Source organism: Poromitra crassiceps, assembly GCF_964638095.1.
Source record: "Poromitra crassiceps genome assembly, contig: HAP1_SCAFFOLD_72, whole genome shotgun sequence".
NCBI lineage: Eukaryota > Metazoa > Chordata > Actinopteri > Beryciformes > Melamphaidae > Poromitra > Poromitra crassiceps.
Window position 1 is genome coordinate 1,299,987 of NW_028152252.1, and position 19,766 is coordinate 1,319,752.

General features: G+C 45.1%; 1 protein-coding gene across 1 annotated transcript in view; it reads left to right on the forward strand.

Annotated features, from left to right (window-relative positions):
* LOC310800788 (PDZ domain-containing protein 2-like) overlaps positions 1 to 19,342 on the forward strand; it is a gene marked incomplete at both ends in the record, with an annotated part of 59,220 nt that extends 39,878 nt beyond the window's left edge. Inside the window, 2 exons of the mRNA XM_083664711.1 lie at positions 14,811 to 14,959; positions 18,920 to 19,342. Coding sequence (XP_083520837.1) covers positions 14,811 to 14,959; positions 18,920 to 19,342 — 572 coding nt within the window. The remainder of the gene's footprint in view (positions 1 to 14,810; positions 14,960 to 18,919) is intronic.
* Positions 19,343 to 19,766: the final 424 nt, after the last annotated feature.

Below are 19,766 nucleotides of genomic sequence, written 5' to 3' on the forward strand. Positions count from 1 at the left end.
TGACGCGAGCCTGGTTATCGCAGCACAGCACAATACTCAGGACAAAACCCCCCGCTCTCAACACGCTCATGTAATCACAATGGGAGACTTCTCCACGTTATTCCCTTGTCCAACTTATCCTCTACACCGCCATGAAGTCCTTTTTTAATTTTCGTTTCTCCCTTTTTCGTGATTCTTGACAAAAAGTGTAGTGCACCTCTGCTTTTTCCTCACGAGCGCAGAGCAGAGCCGCAGCGGGCCACGGAACATTCTCCCCCTCAGGCCCCTGCTGCTCACCCTACAGTACAGGCGAAACAGCCTCCTGCCTGTGGCGCCAGTTTGGCTGTAGCCCTCACAAAACAACAACAAACAAACACAAACAAAAATCGCTGGTGTGCGCCCAGGCGACGCCCCCCCCCCCTTTCTGCACAATCAGTGTCTGAAATTGGGTACAGGATTGCGGGAATCCCGCATCTGTTTGCGTGAACTGCTACATACGACTAGACAAGCCGCTAGTCACAGACAGGGGCAGAGCTGCACTTTGTGAAAAAGGGGCACAGACGAGTCCTCTCTCTCTCCTCTCTGCACAATCAAAGTGGTTGAGTGGTTCTCAATGTGGGGTCCGGTGACCACCAGTGGTCCTGTCGTGGATAATGTGGCAATGATGAGGATGAGAGGATTCCAGGATTCTCTGTTATCTCTCAACCTAATATATATGGAATTCTGGACAAAATCATATTTAGGCTACATAAAAAATAAAAAATAAACTGATTTGCATCTGAGAGACCAAATATATGTCCTTTATTTACACATTTAAATACATGTGTCATCAAAATGCACTCTGGCAGTTTAAAATGAGCAAACTGAATTGCAGTGCACAATACATATTAAATATTAAAATTCGTTCAATATCTAAAAATCACAGTAAAGCCAGAAACACAGTAACACAGGATTGCTCTTATTTGTGTCCATTCAGCAATCTGACCATGGACGGTATAGGACTCTTTTTGTAGCGCTCTGTTTTACACTTGATGTCTCTCAGCCGTGCTCCTTGTCTTGTCCTTGCTCCTTCTCTCTCAGCGCACGTTGGTGGGAGCCAGCTTGAGAAATCTGTGGACCTTTGGAGTTTGAGTGCAAAGTTCAGGCACAGCTCCTCTCGTCTCTTCTGCAGAGGTTGGGGGTCCATTGCCCCAATATGAACTCAATTAGGGCTCCTTACTATGAAAAAGGTTGGGAATGATTTACAGTAACACAATGCCATTTTCTTCCCTTTATGATTATAGTGGCGTTTATTGATAGTATTGTGTTACATCACCACATGGCCATCTTGGTAGGAAAATAACAGGCGATTGTAATCAATTAACAGGTGATTAACAGGTCAAGTGACACAAACAGCCAATGAGCTGTGTGTATTGTAGTGCCATATTGGTAGGAAAATGCTTGTGACATCATGGGAATAGGCTTGGAGTTGTGAGGAGCCGGGAAAGGGTACAGGGCGAGTAGGGGAGTTTCTATCTTGAAATCCCATAGTCTTTGGGTACAACGTGACGTCAGGTTGTACCACATTTTGTGCAGTTTTGAGGGCAAAAAAAAAGCAGTGTTGAACCCATAGAGATCACTTATGCAGCTGAAATACATGATACAAATGGTACAATGGTAACAGTTTGGTCTCAAATGTGGAAATTCTGAACAGAATTCTTCACACACCACCCCCAAAGTCATATTGGTTAAAAGCTGAAAAAAAGTGTTTTGGGGGTAAGTTACACTTTAATTACAGGAGGACTGCAAGTATCACATTGTACATGATGTATAGAGTACAGATGGTCATAGAATGCAGTAAAGATGTAACACTTGTCATGTACTTTCAAGTCAAGTCAAGTTTATTTGTATAGCCCTAATTCACAAGCATGTCCCAGAGGGCTTCACAGAGAATATGTCTAGCTAATTCTAGCTGACACAACAGTAGCAAATTACAGAATAAAGATAACACATTGAACAATTGATAGAGAAATATAGAAAATATAGAAATATAGGATAGAGCAGAGGAGAGAGCAGGAGAAGGGAGGAGAGCAGTGGGAATGTGAGAGAGTGATGGGGTGGGGAGGGAATGGGAAATGTTGGAGAGTATAGGAGGTGGGGAAGGAGCAAGAGGAGAGAGCAGGAGAGGGGAGGGAGAGCGGGGGGATGTGGGGGAGAAGAGAGCAGGGAGAGGGAGGAGGTGGGGAGAGAATGGGAAATGTGGGGGAGGAGAGAACGGAGAAGGAGAGTTGGGGAAAGTAGCAGGGGAAAGGGGAAAGAAAGAGAATGGGTGCCATGCTTTAAAATTGAATGGATGCCATGCTTTAGAAAAGTGGAGGGGGGGGGGGGGGGGTTCGGGAACGGGAGGATGTAGGGAGGGAGAGCAGGGGGAGTATGAGAGACTATATGGAGAGAACAGGGAAAGGAGGGCTAGCTGACACAACAGTAACAAATTACAGTAGTAATAATAACACATCGAACAATCATATGATAGAGAAATATAGACACACATTTTGCAAACGGACATATGTCGATTTCTTAGCAACCAAACTATGCTTAACTTAATTTGCTGCAGGCCTTTAGTTGTGAATCCCTTTGCCAAATAACACATGTTCACATATAGAGCTTATGGGTGCCTCGCTTTAGGGTAGAATGGGTGCCATGCTTTAAAATAGTGGCGGAATAGTGGGAGGGGATAGAATGGGTGCCATGCTTTGGAGTAGAATGGGTACTATGCTTTAGAATAGTGGGGGAAGGGGGATAGAGGAGAGAGCAGGAGAGGGGAGGAGGGAGGGAGAGCGGGGGGATGTGGGGGAGGAGAGAGCAGGAAGAGGGAGGAGGTGGGGAGAGAATGGGAAATGTGGGGGAGGAGAAAACGGAGAAGGAGAGGTGGGAGGGTGCAGGGGAGGGAGAGCAGGGGGAATGTGAGAGAGGAGAGATCAGAAAGTGGCAGGGAATGGGGAAAATTGGGGAGGAGAGGAGGAGGGGAAGGAGCAGGGGAGGGGAGAAAGAGGAGGGACAGGGGAGGGGGGAGAGCGGTGGGATGTGGGGGAGGAGAGAGCATGGAAAGAGAGGAGGTGGGGAGGGAATGGGAAATGTGGGAGAGGAGAGAACAGGAAGGGGGAAGTGGGGAAGGAGCAGGGGAAGGGGGAAAGAGAAAGAGAGGGGGGGAGAAGATCAGACAAACTGACTACTCTAGACATTAACCAGAACTAACTAGGACACAGGGGATCTAGCTAATCTACAGCCTAGTCTGGCCTGTCCTATTCTGCTCTAGTCCGATCTTTGCCTGAACACTATAACAGGTCAGCCTATAGTTAGGCTGTAGCTAATCTATCGCCTACCTAAGCTATTCTAACCTACCGGCAGCCCTCGACCAGTGATGGTGTGCACCGATGCCCCCCACCCTGGCCCCCGGCCCCCACACACATAAGGCGTGGGAGAGAAGGCCAGGCCGGGGCACAGCGGCACCCCCTCACCCCCAGTGCACGCAAGAAAACCTTTCCACCACATGGATTGCCACATGGATTGCCTCAGTGACTTGGCTGAGGAGGACAAGGAGGACCTTGTGAGGCCGATGTACTGTAGGGGTCCAGCTATGGACCCCATCTGAGAACCCCCCTCCGAGACAAGCCGAGAGATGCCGGGCTAAACCATTTACAGAGTTTCAGATTATGGAAATAAAATTTACAAAACAACAGAAAATTGAAAATGTAAAAAGGAGTCCAACAAAAGGAATAGATCAGGGAAGAGAGTTGAAAATGTAAAAAGTAGAGTCCAAAAAGAAATAGAAGATATAGTCTTTAAGTGTTCGTATAGTCTTTAAGTGTCCGTAGGTTCAGAGAATACTAGCTACCGTAATTAGCTAGGTGAAAAAGGGGTAAAAAGATTGGGAGTTCCACGAGGATGATCTGAGGAATCCATGAGTCCGCATTGGTGACATCGATTAAGAGGAGAGGAGGGGAGGATAGGGGTCGGAGGTGATGATGAGGCCAGGGGAAGGGGGAGGGAGGATGTCCCCCCCCTTCCCCTGGGCAGGCAGGCGAAGGAGTAGTGGGTAGGTAGGCCGGAGTGACGACAGGTGACCAGGATGATGAGGATAGGGGTCGGTGGTGATGATGAGCCCGGGGTGTCAGGGTGTCAGACAGGAGAAGGAGTAGTGGGTAGATGGCCTAGAGCAGCGATCCTCAAAGTCCGGACTCCGGTCCGCATCCGGACCCAAACGCCGTCCTATCCGGACCGAGCCCTATAACCTACAAATCATTGAGAATTGTTACATTTCACGGAGCGTTTCTATTTTAACCGGCACATGGTTTTCTAGCCTTTACGGTACTGGTTTATCTGCCAGGAAGCTCACAGACCAATGTATGCACTCTAAATCATCACATGTGATGCTACTCAGCCAATCAAATATCCGATTCGATTCTGCCTGTTTCAGTGCTGCAGGCAAGAGTGTCAGTGACACACCGACGGACGGAGTAGAGGCGAGAGACTGAGAAATGCGAGAGATAGAAGTCATTTCACATGGCTTGCTCAAAAGAAACGAGTAGACCGCAAAAACAAAGATTTTGTTTTAATCCGGAGTAGGCAGACTCATGTTCATTCATTGTTCTCACGGGCAGCTCAAAACCAGGCAGTATGTCTCATGTGAAGTGCGATGCGATCCTAACCTGTCTATGAAAGCGCCACACGAGCAAACACACTCAAGTCCAGACTGAGGGCACACTCACACATTCACTGCCCAACGGCATGTGACGTTTGCATTGCGAACGATCGATAGACAGATAGACAGACAGACAGACAGACAGACAGACACTGAGACAGACAGACAGACAGACAGACAGACAGACAGACAGACAGACGGATAGACAGATAGATAGATAGACAGATAGATAGATAGATAGATACACAGACAGATAGGGAGCTCACTTCTCTCAATAGAAAAGGTGGAGGAAAAGGAAGAAAAGGGGATTTTTTTTCTAAAATTAAAGCACTTTTAAGATGCACATTTTTTCAAAGCACTCTGTTGTATGTTATTTTTAAATGCAGCCATTATTTTCACTTGAAATGAGAAAAGAACATGTATTTATTATTATAATAGGCTAGTTATTTATAATAAATCCAGTTAAATATGAAAACTAAATAAACATTGTTGATGTTTATTTTGATTTAACAGTCAGTATAGTTGTCTACATACAGACATTGTACCATTAGGCTACTGCAATCATTGAAGTAGCCTAAGTTCAATGGCACTGAATAATAACACAAGCTACGTTACAATGTTCCGGACCTTTGCTTGAGGACATTTTCTCTAACTGGACCTCTATGACTTTTAATTGAGTGCCCCTGGCCTAGAGTGACGACAGGTAGCTGGGACGATGATGACCGGACCTAGGGCTGCAGCGGCGGGGGTGTACATCAGGTCAATGAAGGACACCTGAGAAGGAGAGAGAGAAGAGGAGAGCAGAGAGGAGAGGCACAAGGGGGCGGGGATGATCTAATGTTTCTGTGTGTGGCAGCAAGGTCAGCCACATGTGATATGACATGTTGCTGTGGGGCAGAGGGTGAAATCTGCTTGGACCTATGTACACCTTGACCTTCTCAATGCCACGACAGATAAGCTGTCTGTCTGTAGATAGTGTCTGCCTATTGCCTGTCCATGTCTAATAACTCATACCATTAATTATGTGTATGCAATTATAGCTTTATTGAATATGTAATGACTTAAATTCTTTTTTTTTTATGACCAAATTTTTATTATGACATTATAGACATAACATTCACATTAACATGTTGGCTGCTTTCATTCCCCTTCCCCATTCACCATCTCCTGTACACACCAAAACATATAAAAGAGCATACATACAATCACATATAAAGTGCAGATATACACATGCATGCAAGCACGCTATACAATATGATACACTTTACACCACTCGACGTAGGCTATATCGTTTTACTAATTCGATTGCATCTGTAAGAGCTTCAATTGTTTCCCTTTTTGCACCATTTACCCTAACCCTAACCCTTGCTATGGATGATTCTAAAACAAGAGTACTATGAAATAAAGACTCCACTGATCTACTGTACTTTAAGGACGTGGGGTGGTTTCCATCTCATTACCAGAATCTTCTTTGCAGCTGTAAGGCCAGAGAAAAATATTTTTTTGGTTTTACCAGACATATTGAGGGAGGAATCATCATTTAACAACATAACATTGGGTAAACAGGGTATTTTAGAGCCAATGATATCAGTGCAATCTGTACCCAAAATGATCTCACACCTGAGCATTCCCTAAACATATGGATGTAGGTGCCAATTGACTTTTGTGGACATAGCAAGCAAAAAGGGTGGTAGTTATCTGTAATTGGCAATACTTTCTAGGTGATAGATATAATCTATGAATCATTTTATAATGTAACAGTTGATTATTATAATTGCGGGAAGTAGCAGAAATGTTCCTCCATACTCTTTTCCAGTCTATTATCAGTCCATAATCTTTCAAATCAATATTCCAGACTTTAACAATTCCCATATAGCTTTGAGTATTGTGTTGCATCTTTTTATATACATGTGACACAAAACCCACCCCAGGCTGGGGAGTTTTAAGCATTTCCACCATTGGGTGTATTTTGAGAGGCTGATTCCATGGCACACCATAAGTGTGCATAGCCGCCCGGAGTTGCAAATAGAAAAAAAAGATGAACCAGACAAATTAAAATCTCTTTTTAACTCTAGGAAGGACTTTAATCCTTCATCATTCATAACATCCGGTAAGGTATGAATCCCTTGATTCTGCCACTGTGGGAAATAGATGGGTTTCTCTCCAATGTTCAAGTGGTTATTCCTGAATATTGGCATATCGAGGTGCCAGATCTATCCCCAATCGCCAAGCTTTTCTACACAGTTCCATATATGAATAGAGTGAGCAACAATTGGACTAAAGTGTTCAAGACAGTAGTGGTCAGATAAATCAGAAAACAGAGCATCTTTAAGTACAAGTGGTGACACTATTTGTTTTTCAATCTCTGCCCACGACACCTTAGAGTTATTATTGAACCAATTCTTTAAAGGGCGAAGCATGAAGGCATAATAGTACATTTCAAAGTTTGGCACATTTAGACCTCCAGACATTCTATCATGCTGTAATAGGGGCACGGTGGCTCAGTGGTAGAGCTGTCGCCTCGCAGTCAGAAGGTCCTGAGTTCGATTCTCGCCTGGGACACTGCGGGCGCTGTGGTTGTGTTCCCCCCCATATCTTCAGTGCCTACTGCCCAGGTGGGGTATCTCGTCGTAAGGGCCTTTCTGTCTGTGTGGAGTTTGCATGTTCTCCCCGTGCTCCCCCAGGGGGGTTCCTCCGTATATAACCCCCCCCACTAAAAACATGCAGAAGATCAGATCGTCATCGTCATCCGACCAGTGACGACAACATCCGAAGTCGGTCCCCGGGCGCTGTACGAGAAAGCGACCACTGCTCCTGGCCTGCCCCAGGAGGAAAGGACAAAGCCAGGATGGGTTAAATGCAGAGGACAAATTTCACCGGCCACCGTCAGCATGTGTGTGTTGTGGCCCTCCGTGCATGTGTTGTAGTGTGTTGTGTGACAATAAAGACGGGCTGCCGTCTGAAAATCGTTTAATCGTTTAATCGTTTATATAGTTGTTCTAATTCTAGGGAACTGATCTTTCCAAATGTATTTTGAGACACAACCTTGAAGTTTGTCCCAAAATCTAACAGGTGGTGACAGTGGAAGCATACTAGCGAAAAAGTTTACTCTTGGCAGAATATTCATTTTCAATATTGAGATACGTTCAGCCAAGGATAATGTTAAATTGGCCCATTTGTCCATATTCACCTTTATAGAATTGAGCAAGCTTCTATAGTTTTGAGTTATAATTCTCTCTAAAGATGGGTGTATATCTATTCCCAGGTATCTAAAGTTTTGTACAATCGGAATCTCTGTACATATGTCCAAATCTGTCATTGCTGCATTCAAGGGTAGTATTAGTGACTTAGTGAGGTTAATTTTATAGCCAGATATTGCACTAAATTTTGTAAATAAATCCAGGACAACTGGGAGTGTTGTAGGTACTTGGTCCATGAAACATAATACATCGTCAGCATATAAAGATATTTTATGATGTGAATTATTAATTATTATTGGTTTCACTGCCTCAGATAGTCTAATTTTTTGGGCTAATGGCTCGAGGGAAATTGCAAATAAATGTGCAGAGGCGGGACAACCCTGTCTTGTGCCACGTGCAATAGGGAATTGTGGAGAGCACTGATTACCTGTTAGGACCATTGCCATAGGATTATGATACAATATTTTTAACATTTTCATAAAAGTATCACCGAATCCCATATTATTCATTGTGTACCAAAGATAAGGCCATTCAAGCCTGTCGAACGCTTTTTCAGCGTCGACTGACATCACTGCACAAGGTGACTGCTGATTGGATGCGCCATGGATAATATGGAGAAGACGGTGGATATTATCAGATGATAACCTATGTTTCACAAAACCTGTTTGGTCGGGATGTACTACTGTTGGTAGTACTGACTCAAGTCGACGGGATAATACCTTGGCATATAGTTTGATATCTGCATTTATAAGTGATAAGGGTCTATAACTGGAACATAAAGTGGGGTCTTTTCCTTTCTTATGTAACAATGAAATAATGGCAGTATTTACGTCTCTATGGAAACCCCCTTGAGTAATAGCTGTGTATATCATATCCAACAGCAATGGGCCAAGGTCATCCTAAAAATACAAATACAATTCTGGAGGGAGGCCATCCCATCCTGGTGATTTTCCTTGTTTCCATAAGTTTTAAAGAGTCGTATAGTTCTTGTAATGTTATAGGAGAGTCCAGAAAGATCATGTCATTGGCTGTAAGTTTAGGTAGATTCAAGCCTGAAAAAAAGGTTTCCAATTCCTTTGTTGGTGCATCCAATTCAGATGTGTATAAGGTTTTATAGAAAAGCTGAAATTCACGATTAATTAGAAGTGGGTCATTAAGTAAGATACCATCATTGCTCATTATAGTCAGAATGTCAGCTAGTCGTTCATTCATCCAAATTTTACTTGCCAGCAAAAAGCTTGGACTGCTACCATCTAGGTAACTGGATTGCCTAGCTCTATGCACTAGGAATTCACTACGTTTTAGATTTAGCACTTTTAACTCTGATTCAATGTTAGATAGTGTCTTTTGCCTATCTGCATCATATTGATTTTATGACTTAACACATTGACTGCCAGCCGTTTTTTTCTTGCTGTAGGTAGCTTCTGCCAGGGTTTTTTTTGAGGATTCTAGGCTCATTTTACAAGAGCCGAGGTTTCTCTTCTGTTACGACTTCGTGAACACCAATCATCTAAAAAGAACTAATAGAATGTGTGCTTTCTCTGTCTAAAAGAGTTAGTTTGTAGAGTTAGTAGTTATGTAAGCATTAGCACTTGAATACAGCATGGTTTCAGCATCAGAAAAAATATTTAGAGATAAACAGCTTTTTGTGAAATTCGATAGAACAGTCACTTTAACCATTCATTTTTGGCATCAGTAAGACCTAAACAATAGTTTGAACAGTAATTTCCTCCATAACAGCAGTAAACTTCCCTCTGCTCAACTCCTCCCTCCTGTGGGCGTTCTTTTTTGCTGCAGCGGTGTCACAAGCACTTTCCTACCTTTGCAAATGCACTTTCTCATACTCTCGACCTCTCAAATAAATTTCTGAATAGAAATTAAATTACTCTAAATTATAGCGAAAAAGAAACAAAAAAGAATGGGTTGAAAATCCCATTCTAAAAGCCTTTTAGAATGGGATTTGTTTCCAATTTGGTGTCGGACTAGGGGGCAGTCCCCGCTTGTCACCATTGCTTTGCTGCTGCTGTGCGGGTGTGTGCCTGTCTGTGCGGCCGCTCTTTGAGGAAGTCTGGTTGGACTCGCTCGCGTCTTGGAGTTTTGGTTGAGGGCTTTGATGAAGCTTTTGCGATTCTGGTCATATTATGCTGCGTGTTTCAAAGTGTGTCCCACCCGCAATCCACTATGCAAATCTGCAATCCCGCACCGCCAGCAATCAGCGCGAAAATGAAAGCGCCTTCGCCAATCCACCTTCATGAGAATGGCTTCAGTCACACTGCTTTTTGCTTCCCTTCCTCCTCCCTTGTCGCCACTTAGTGGGTCGGTGGAATGGGTTGTACACGTTGTACACGTCCAATACCTATATAAGAGATGTAAAAGGCTTAGATGCACAACCTACCGTCAAAAAAAAAAAATCGATTTTTTTGACGAGTACACTCGTCGCTGGCAGTTAACAGCTGGATTGTGTTTGACGAGTACACTCGTCGCTGGCAATCAAGGTGTTAAATTCTAAAACAGCTATTGTATGAAATATCCTGGAACTTAAAGCCTCTAGCAACCCAGGGCTCTATCTTGGTACAGGCGATATCCCCTATTTGCGCTTGTGCACCTGTTTGCGCGTGCCTTAAGGCAGGGAAGTTTGCAGTCCACCTTGCGCTAGTGTCCAGGTGTTATGCTGAGTTTTGCATCCCCCGGCAGCAGCTAAACGCATCCCCACCTCACGGGAGCATATTGTAATGATTTATACAGAAACATAATTGTTTAAAAATGATATATTTGTTTGGGTAGACGTGACCTCCCTCTTTTTAAGTTAAAACAGCCACAAAATATGGTGGGGATGCAATTACTCACAGGGGAGCATAACTCATCACAACAACGGGCGCAAGTGGAGATTAGAGGTGTGCCAAATCATTTATGCACAGTGCAAACGGGATTTGGGCGGTGTTAACTACCAGAATTATTCACAGCTGTGGCCTGCCAATACCTGGGCGTTACATCAAACAAACCAGATTCCCGTCTTGCAGTCCCTGTAATACAGTTTGTGTGAGGCATGCTGTAATTCTCGCCATGCGTAATTTGGATAGGTGTAGGCCTATTGACTGTATATATTATCCCTATTTCATAACGACACCATCACATCATATACCTGTTAAAAACATCTGTGTTTTGATGCAATTCGGATTATTTTGTTGACTGGGGTGGGACAATAGAAACGATTTCTCCATTTCCTCTCGCTCTGTTCGATGAGTTTGCAGAGCTTCAGTCAACCAAGGAGCAGGGGGAGAGGATCGGGCAGGCTTAGTGGTGAGTGGGCAGAGGGAATCAAGAGCGGAGGAGCGAGAGGATAGAAGAGTAGTGGAAGCCTCCTCAGTGGACAGGAGAGAGAACTGCTCGGCTGAGGGAAGCAGGGAGAGTACAGCAGAAGAGAGGGAGTTAGGTGAGATAGTTTTTAGGTTGCGTCGGGGGGTGATAGAGTGAGGGCGTGATGGGTGGGAGGTGGGTTGGGAGATGGGAAGGGAGAAGGTTATAAAGTGATGGTCGGATACAGGAAGAGGAGTCACAGTGAGGTTGGAGGTGGAGCAGGTGAAGACCAGGTCAAGCACATTCCCTGCTTTGTGAGTTGGAGGAGATTGAGAGAGGTAGAGGTCGAAGGATGAGAAGAAGTTAAGGAAAGGCAGAGATTGCAAGGTTACCGGCTGGATGTTGAAATCACCCAGAAGAATGAGTGACGTACCATTCTCAGGAAAGACGGAGAGGAGGGTGTCCATTTCATCGAGGAATTCACCAAGCGGACCAGGCGGGCGGTAGATTACCACAATGTTGAGCTTGATAGGTAGGGATACGGCAACTGCATGGGACTCAAAAGAGGATATAGAGAAATAAGAGAGAGGAGTGACAGTGTCCGTCCATTTGGGAGAGATGAGGAGACCTGTGCCTCCCCCCGCGACCATGAGGCTCTAGGGGTGTGAGAGAAAGAGTAAGCAGCAGAGAGTGCAGTGTTTTCAGGTATGATCTAGGTATCTGTGAGCAGGGACGTGCACAGAACATTAGAGGGGCAGGGGCTCAAATTCATAAAAGGGCACTACAGCCGCCGTCCGGAGGGCGGCGGCAGAAATTTGAGGCAATTTGAAGGCCAATTTAGGGGTATAACTCATTTTAAATATTCCGATTTTAACCAGATTTAGAGGAATATCTCATTTTAGGATGAGACTTGTCACGGAAAAACAACTCCATAACTGAATAATATTAGTATATAAAAGTTGCATGCTGTTGCAATACTGTTGTGAAATCATTTAAGCATCAATATGTATTTGCTCCTTTTCTCCCTTTAGGTTGTTGTACTACAACAGATAGCAACACAGGCAGAAACATTGAACGATACTGAGTGAGGCTTGTAATATACCATGCATTTTAACCATAATTCTAAAAAGCAAGACAGAAGATTTAGATAAGCTGTATTAGAATTTTTTTTATTTTTTTTGCGGATTCAACAACACAACATCCCTTTCCAATAGTGTAAAGTAAAAAATATTTTCAAGAGCAACAATTCTGCATTTGTTCCCTATATTTTGGTTATTTATTTATTGGGTGGTTTATTTATTTATGTATTTATTTATTCATTCATTTTTGGGTTCATTTTTGGGTTGGTGCCTTCAGGGGCAGTTTAGAAAAACACTGCTCCATGCAGAGGCCTATTACAAATGGTGCATTCAAGGCCAAGAGAGCTCGGAAAAGGCATTTCTCTTTGAATGCTGCCTTCAGTGACGGCATGGAAAGGGCAATTTCCATACAAAGCACCATTAGAAATGCATTCATGGTCAGGAAAGGGCACTTTTTATTTTATTTTTTAATGTGTCTGAGCTGTTTGTTTTGTTCATGTGTTGTTGGAATGAAAATGAAAAATGTATTATAATAAAAAAAAAAAAAAAAAAAAAAAAAAGGCACTTTTTACAGACTGAAAAAAAGGCAGGGGCTCAAGCCCCCTTTCATGTCTATGTGTGCACGTGCCTGTCTGTGAGGGCTAGAAAGTGGAGGGATTGAGATAGAGCATGAGCTGAGATGGTCTCAGTTTTCTTAACTCATTCATGGCCAAAGACGTCTTTAACGTCTTATCAAGAATGTGCCTCCCCGCCAAAGACGTGTTTGACGTGTTTTTGTTTTTATTAGTGCAGTGCGTAGTTCAAAGACTTCCCCAGCCTGTGACATGGTATCAGGTACCTGGCCTCAAAGGCAAGCCGACAACACGTGAACAAACAACTACCCCAGCTGTTGTTTTGAAATGGAGCAGGAGGAAAAACAGAAAACGGAGAAACGCTTCCCGTTGCAGAGAGGAGAAACGCCATTGAAACGCCCCTCGGCGCGCTGCACGAGCTGGTCGCCTTGCTGCAGGGCAGAGCGAACATGGATGAGTTGTTCGCGGTAGTCAAACCCGTGACCAACATTATCGATCCTGGTCCCGGACCCCGTTCCTGTGTGCCAGCCCGAAAGACTCCCTTTGTGCCCAGAGTCTTCGTGCCCAGAGGCTGCTGCTAGAGCTGCCGCTCTAGACTGACTATGCTGAGAAATACTGGTTCAACAGGGAGTCAGGCCACACCTTCCAGGAATCAGCGTCTAACCACAGTGGCTGGCCACCTCAGGCCAGGCTGTGAGCAATTAACAGGTTTTAAACAGGTCAAGTTTCGATGGCTAGGAATAGCGAAACACTTAAACTAAGAGACAGAAAAACAAGAACAAACTTAACACGTTGAGTGCCATGGACGAGATATCTCGTCTTACATAATCCAACCGTTGAGTGCCAAAGACGAGATATCTCGTCTTACATAAACATTTTTTTTTTTTGATGGTGGGACATCAATCAACCCCTTTTACGTCTTCTATATCAATATTGGAGGAAGAGAATGTGTATAATCTATTTTACCGACCACTAAGTGGCGACAGTTCTCTCCAGACAGAGAGAAAGCCAGTCCGCGGGAGAAAGCCATTCTAATTTTCAAGGAAATAGCTGGGCGAAAACTCTTTCGATTTCACACACACACACACACACACACACACACACACACACACTCGAGTACCTTTGCGCATAAATAAGACCAGAATCGCAAAAGCTTCTTCAAAGCTCTCAGCCGACACCTCAAGAAACGAACGAGCCTGTTTCCAGACTCGCCCGAGAGCCGCCAGCAGCAGCAGCCCAGAGGAGCAGCAGCAGAGCGGAGTAGGCTGCCTCAAGATTGGAAGAAGGGGATCGCGAAGGAATTTCTCTCCCGTGTCTAACCCCCCCCCCCCCCCCCTCGCCTCTCCTCTTCCCCGCTCCTGCGATTCCCTTCTATTTTTTTGGGATCTGTGAGGCAACAGAAACTCGCCTGTGACAAAACACTGCAAAGCCACACCTACGGAGGGAGGAGTTTGGAGACACACACACACACACACACACACACACACACACACACACACACACACACAGACACACACACACACACACACACACACAAAACAGTATACAGACTTGTCCAAGGGCACCCATAATCACAGGCACGTGAGGTGGTTCTAAAAATCCATTTATCTCAAAACTCTCTGAAAATCTCTGAAACCATGCTGTACTCAACGGCTAATATCTACATAACTACTAACTCTACAAACTAACTCTTTTAGACAGAGAAAGCACACATTCTATTAGTTCTTTTTAGATGATTGGTGTTCACGAAGTCTTAACAGAAAAGAATCCTCGGCTCTTGTAAAATGAGCCAGAATCCTCAAAAAAAAAACCTGGCACAACTTACCTACAGCATTGAAAAAACGGCTGGCACTCAATGTGTTAACAACAAAGTTTCACCAAAAAATGCAGAGGACAAGAAAATGACAGCACATGAGAAAGCTCTTTGCAAAACAAAAATGTCTGCAAGAAGCTTCATACTTGGCCAATAAATTCTGATTCTGATGCCTGTTTTGTGGGCTAGGGGGGGGCAGTCGTCTGGAGTCAGTGGGTGAGGATGACGAGCTGATGGTGGAGAATGATGAGGCTAGCTGTGACATGGCAGGGAAGCCGACACCTGCTCGACGCAAACACTCCCTACCGCAACAGCTCGACACTGCCGGCGTGCGACAGGTGAGTGACACATCACTTGTCTGGAGTGAAAGAGGACATGAAACATTTGATCATATTACTCTAGTGTTACAGTTAGTTATGTCATGGTAAAGTACAGTATGTACAGTCTGTCCTGTGGCTGTGTCATCACAAAGGGGCATTAGCTAAGGGAGTGACTCAAACAGAAGGATACATAGACTGGGGAACCGGTGTTCGCTCTTCCCATGTGATTCCAAACAGAAGACCGCGGCTACTTTTCTAGTGTAACATTATGTTTGGTAGGAGTTCCATCTTATTTGTTTTATGTAAAGAAATGAACAGCATAGTACTCGCCAAGACGGAGCGCTACCATTCATGGCCTGAGCTGGCCACAAACACCGAAGGACCCCTTAGGTAGGCTAACCTCCATTCCACTGATGCTACCGCCACTTGTCATGGTTCAGAGTTACTCTCCGGAGTAGGCTGCCGCACTCACAAAACTGACATCAAATAATGATGGAAACATAAATCAGTTGCAAAACGCATCATTCTGGATGTTCTGGATGCGGAAGTGAACAGATGTTGCTCTTAGGGTGGCTTCAAGGGCCACTAGGGCACATCCATGGAGAATCACATTGAGAGCCTTAGCGGCCGTGCACACTGGGAACGTGTTTTTCACATCAGAATGCTTTGGAAATCATGCCCAGAGCGCTTCCAACACGCACAGATGACAGCGCATGGAGCGCCCTTTCTGTTTTGTTTTGTTTTCTCTGCCGTCGCACGCAGGGCACAGCGGTCAAATGGACGGTAGCCAGATACAGTAGTTTCGTCTGTTTGTTGTTGTTGATTGTTCACACTGTAAACATGAAAGCCAGATTATCGGCAATTATGGGAGCAGCGGAGTTTGAAGATCCCTCTGCCAGGAGAAGGGGTAGGAGGAGCGCGCTTTCCTCCAAATGTTCAACTTTTCTCAGCTTGAGACGCCCAGAGCGCTCCGCCCAAAAACACTAGCCACCAGGGGCCAGTTGCACCAACAGGGCTTAGTTATGCCTGGTCATAACTCCTATGCCGGTCGTTGTTAAGACCAGTCTTAAGAGTGGATTTATGCCGGTTGCACCAACACGGTTTATGCCTGGTCGTAACTATGTCGGGCATAGCAAAGCGCGTCCATGTGAATTGCCGGGGAATGCCCCCTGATTGGCCCAAAAATGTGCCTCGCGACCTGCTTGGAGCGTCACTGTGCCATATGGCCACTACTGTATGTGCGTCACTACACCCTCCCTCGTCCCACCCTCCCTCCTCCTGTGGAAGCTCTGGGGGAAAATGGCGGCGATTGACTGCCAGGCAGTCTGAATGAAATTGAATGTAACGTTCCCAATTCTATGTATTCAATTCTAAAAAACGACCCTCAACATTTGGGAAGGCTAAGCCACACAACTAGTTTGTTATAATCGCACGTCATGCTTCGAAGGCGACTTGACGACGATGAGGACCGTGAGGACTCAATCACAGCAGGTCTCCGCTGATAGACTACCACGGAGATCTCTGTTACAGTCACAGGCACTTTACGCCTCCTCCTGGCCAGGCGTAAGAGTTACGCCTGGGCTTAGTCAAAAGAAGGCTTAAGCCCTCTTGGTGCAACTGGCGTAACCAGCGCAGCGGGAAGTAGGGGTGCTGCAGGTGCTGCAGCACCCCCTAGTAACGAGAGATGATTTTTATGATTTTTTGATTAAATCTTTTTTTCTTTTTTTTTTTTTTCTTTTTTTTTTTTGCAGTGCACTGTGTTCCTTTCTTGTTTGGGAAATTATTGCATTATTGATATACTGAAAATGTAGCCTATTTAAATAGAATAGATCAACCTTCCAATCAAGGAAGTTACATGCTATAGGCTAGAGAAGAAGAAGAAGCACGCATGCGCGGTGCGCACGTGTTGAAACGGAGCATTTCCTGCTGTAGCTAAATGATCGCAAACAAAAAATCTGTCACAAATAATGACACAAAAACGTATTGTAGATTTTTTTGGTAAACAACCAGCTTCTAAAAAGAGCACAGCTGGTGAAGTCCAGCACCAGCGAGCCCAGGAAAACAGCTCGACCAGTACTCCATCGGTTTCGCCTGGTTGTAGCTGCTCGGAGAGCACAGGTGACAACACCCCGAGGATCAGGCCTCGCACTGCGGCCAATGTCAACGTGGAGCCCACCTGCGGTCCAGCCAGACCTCCGCCACCAGCACCTCCACCTAGCTGTCAAGCTGACTTGGCAGGATTTGAAGAGCCTTTCCAGCCATCCGACTACAATTTTCCTGCCAGACGTTTTGGGAAAGAAACTTTCAGCCGTGCATTCACAGCAACTTGGTTTTCGAAATGGAAGTGGCTTCATTACGTGGCGGAGAGTGATCACGTTGTGTGTTTTACTTGTGTGAAAGCAGTGGAAAAAAAACTGATTGCTGAAGACAGTTTTAGGGCAGACAATCCCTTCCTGAAGAGAGGCTTTACAAACTGGCGTAAAGCAATTGAAAAATTCAAAGAGCACGAGAGATCTAAGTTGCACACCGATGCAATAGAAAGGCATGCTGCTTTGTGTAATGTATCCATCAATGCCCTTTTGTCTGATGCTGCTGACAAACAGCAAGGCATTGCGCGACACGTTTTGGAGATGCTTTTCAGAACGATCAGATTCCTGGGCAGCAAGGGAATCGCCTTCAGGGGTGACACAACACGTGATGGAATACTTTATGAACTAATGATTGAGCGTGCATATGAGCGTCCAGAAGAACGGCAATGGATTCAAAAAAGAGACAATTGGATGTCTGATAAAGTACAAAACGAAATCATTCAACAGTTTGCCCATGCTATCCAGAGGGATATTGTAACCCGTTCATCTAAATGCAGATTTTATGGATTAACTGCAGATGGCACGACTGACATGAGCACTATGGAGCAGTTTTCATGCAATCTGCAATTTGTTGAAAGTAGCAGCCTGGAGCCCCATTGCGTATTTTTGGGATTTTATAATGCTCCTGACAGCACTGGGGAAACTCTTTTCACATGCATCAAGGACATATTTTTAAGGCTGAATATCCCTATTGAACGCCTTGCAGGATATTGCTTTGATGGAGCAAGCAACATGTCCGGGTGTTTTTCTGGAGTTCAGGCTCGGCTTAAAGAAGTAAGCCCTCAGTCACTCTATGTGCACTGCAGCAACCACTCACTGGACTTGATTCTCCAAGAAGTCACACGTGAAGTCAGTCTTGTGGCCGACACTTTGAACTTTGTGCAAGGCGTTTCTGTTGTGATTAGAGAATCGTCAAAGCGAAAACAGCTTTATCAGTCGCTTTTTGGCTGCGACGAGGAGGCTGTCAACATCCTTGGCCTGTGCCCGACCAGGTGGTGCGTCCGCGCTTCAGCAATCAAACGCGTATGTTCCTCATACAGCACTCTCCTGGCCACACTGAATACGCTAAAAGATGACAAGAGTGTCAGAGGGGAGGGCAGGGCAAAGATCGCTGGACTACACAAACAGGCTCTAAAAGGGAGAACATTGTTCGGTCTTCTCTGCTGCCATGCACTGTTCGATCCATGTGAAATAGTCGCCAAGACTCTGCAGAGTCCCAAAGCAAGTGCCCTCGGTGCGCTTGAATGCGCAAATGTGCTCAAAGTACGCATAGCCAAACTCCGGGATGATGCCGTCGTGGATGACATGGTCCGCCAGGTTGAAACCCGTGGCTCACAAATGGGCCTGAAAATGCCAGACACCACTCCAAGAGTGAGCAGAACCCGCTCGCTTTCGCCAAACCACAGAGCCAGAGGCAGTTGCGCACGACGCAGCAACAGTGATTTGGCGACGTAGCTTTTACGAGGCCGTTGATTTGGTGTCAGCGGAGCTGAAGAGAAGATTTGATCAGGAGAGTATGACAGTAGCAGCGAACCGAGAGAGGGCAGTTATAGAGGCAGCAGAGGGGAAAAGTGAAACAGTTGATTTGGAGCCCCTTCACCTCCCCAAGGAGCTGGACGCAGCCCGCCTTGATCTCCAGCTCAGAATGCTTGGCGATGTCACCAGAGAGTCTCGTTGTGTCACAGTTCAAGATGTAGCAACATGCCTCTCCAAGATCCATCCACAAGCAAGATCCCTGTTTACAGAAGCTGAAAAACTCATAGAGTTATGTCTGTGCCTGCCCATCTCCGTGGCCTCATCCGAACGGACCTTCTCTACCTTGCGTCGCTTGAAAACATGGTTACGCAACACCATGACCCAGAAGAGACTGAGTCACCTCGCACTGATGCATGTCCACAATGACATTTTGAACTCATTGGACATCCATGCCCTCATGAGAGCCTTCATTTCCATAACCCCTGAGCGCAAGGCCACATTTGGATTATTACCACAGGCCGCTAGTGAGGCTACACCTGTAGCACCTGCCCACTGAACACCTGGCCCACGCCCACAACTCAAAGTAAGACATTTGGTGTGTAATAAGCTGCCGCGGAGCAGTTTAATATTCAGTTGACAATCAATCAATACCCCTTGTAACATTGCTTGAAAAAGAAAAACGTGTATGCAGTTTTATGTTGCATGCGCAATAGGCATTTGGAGCTGTTGTCTGTGCCCATCAATAGCTTGTAACCTACATGCTTTGCTTTAAAAAGAAAAGAAAGATAAAAAGTGCATAGCCTATTTGGATTTATGTTCTTGTGTGCGCAAATGCGCCCTGTGTGTTTTGATTTACATTTGGTCAGTCAGGTGTAATGCTGCGGCGCATATATGATCAGTGTGATATATAATATCACACTGATCCCGCTAACACTGTATTATAACTTTGATTTTAATTTCTTTAATATAGTGAACCAATT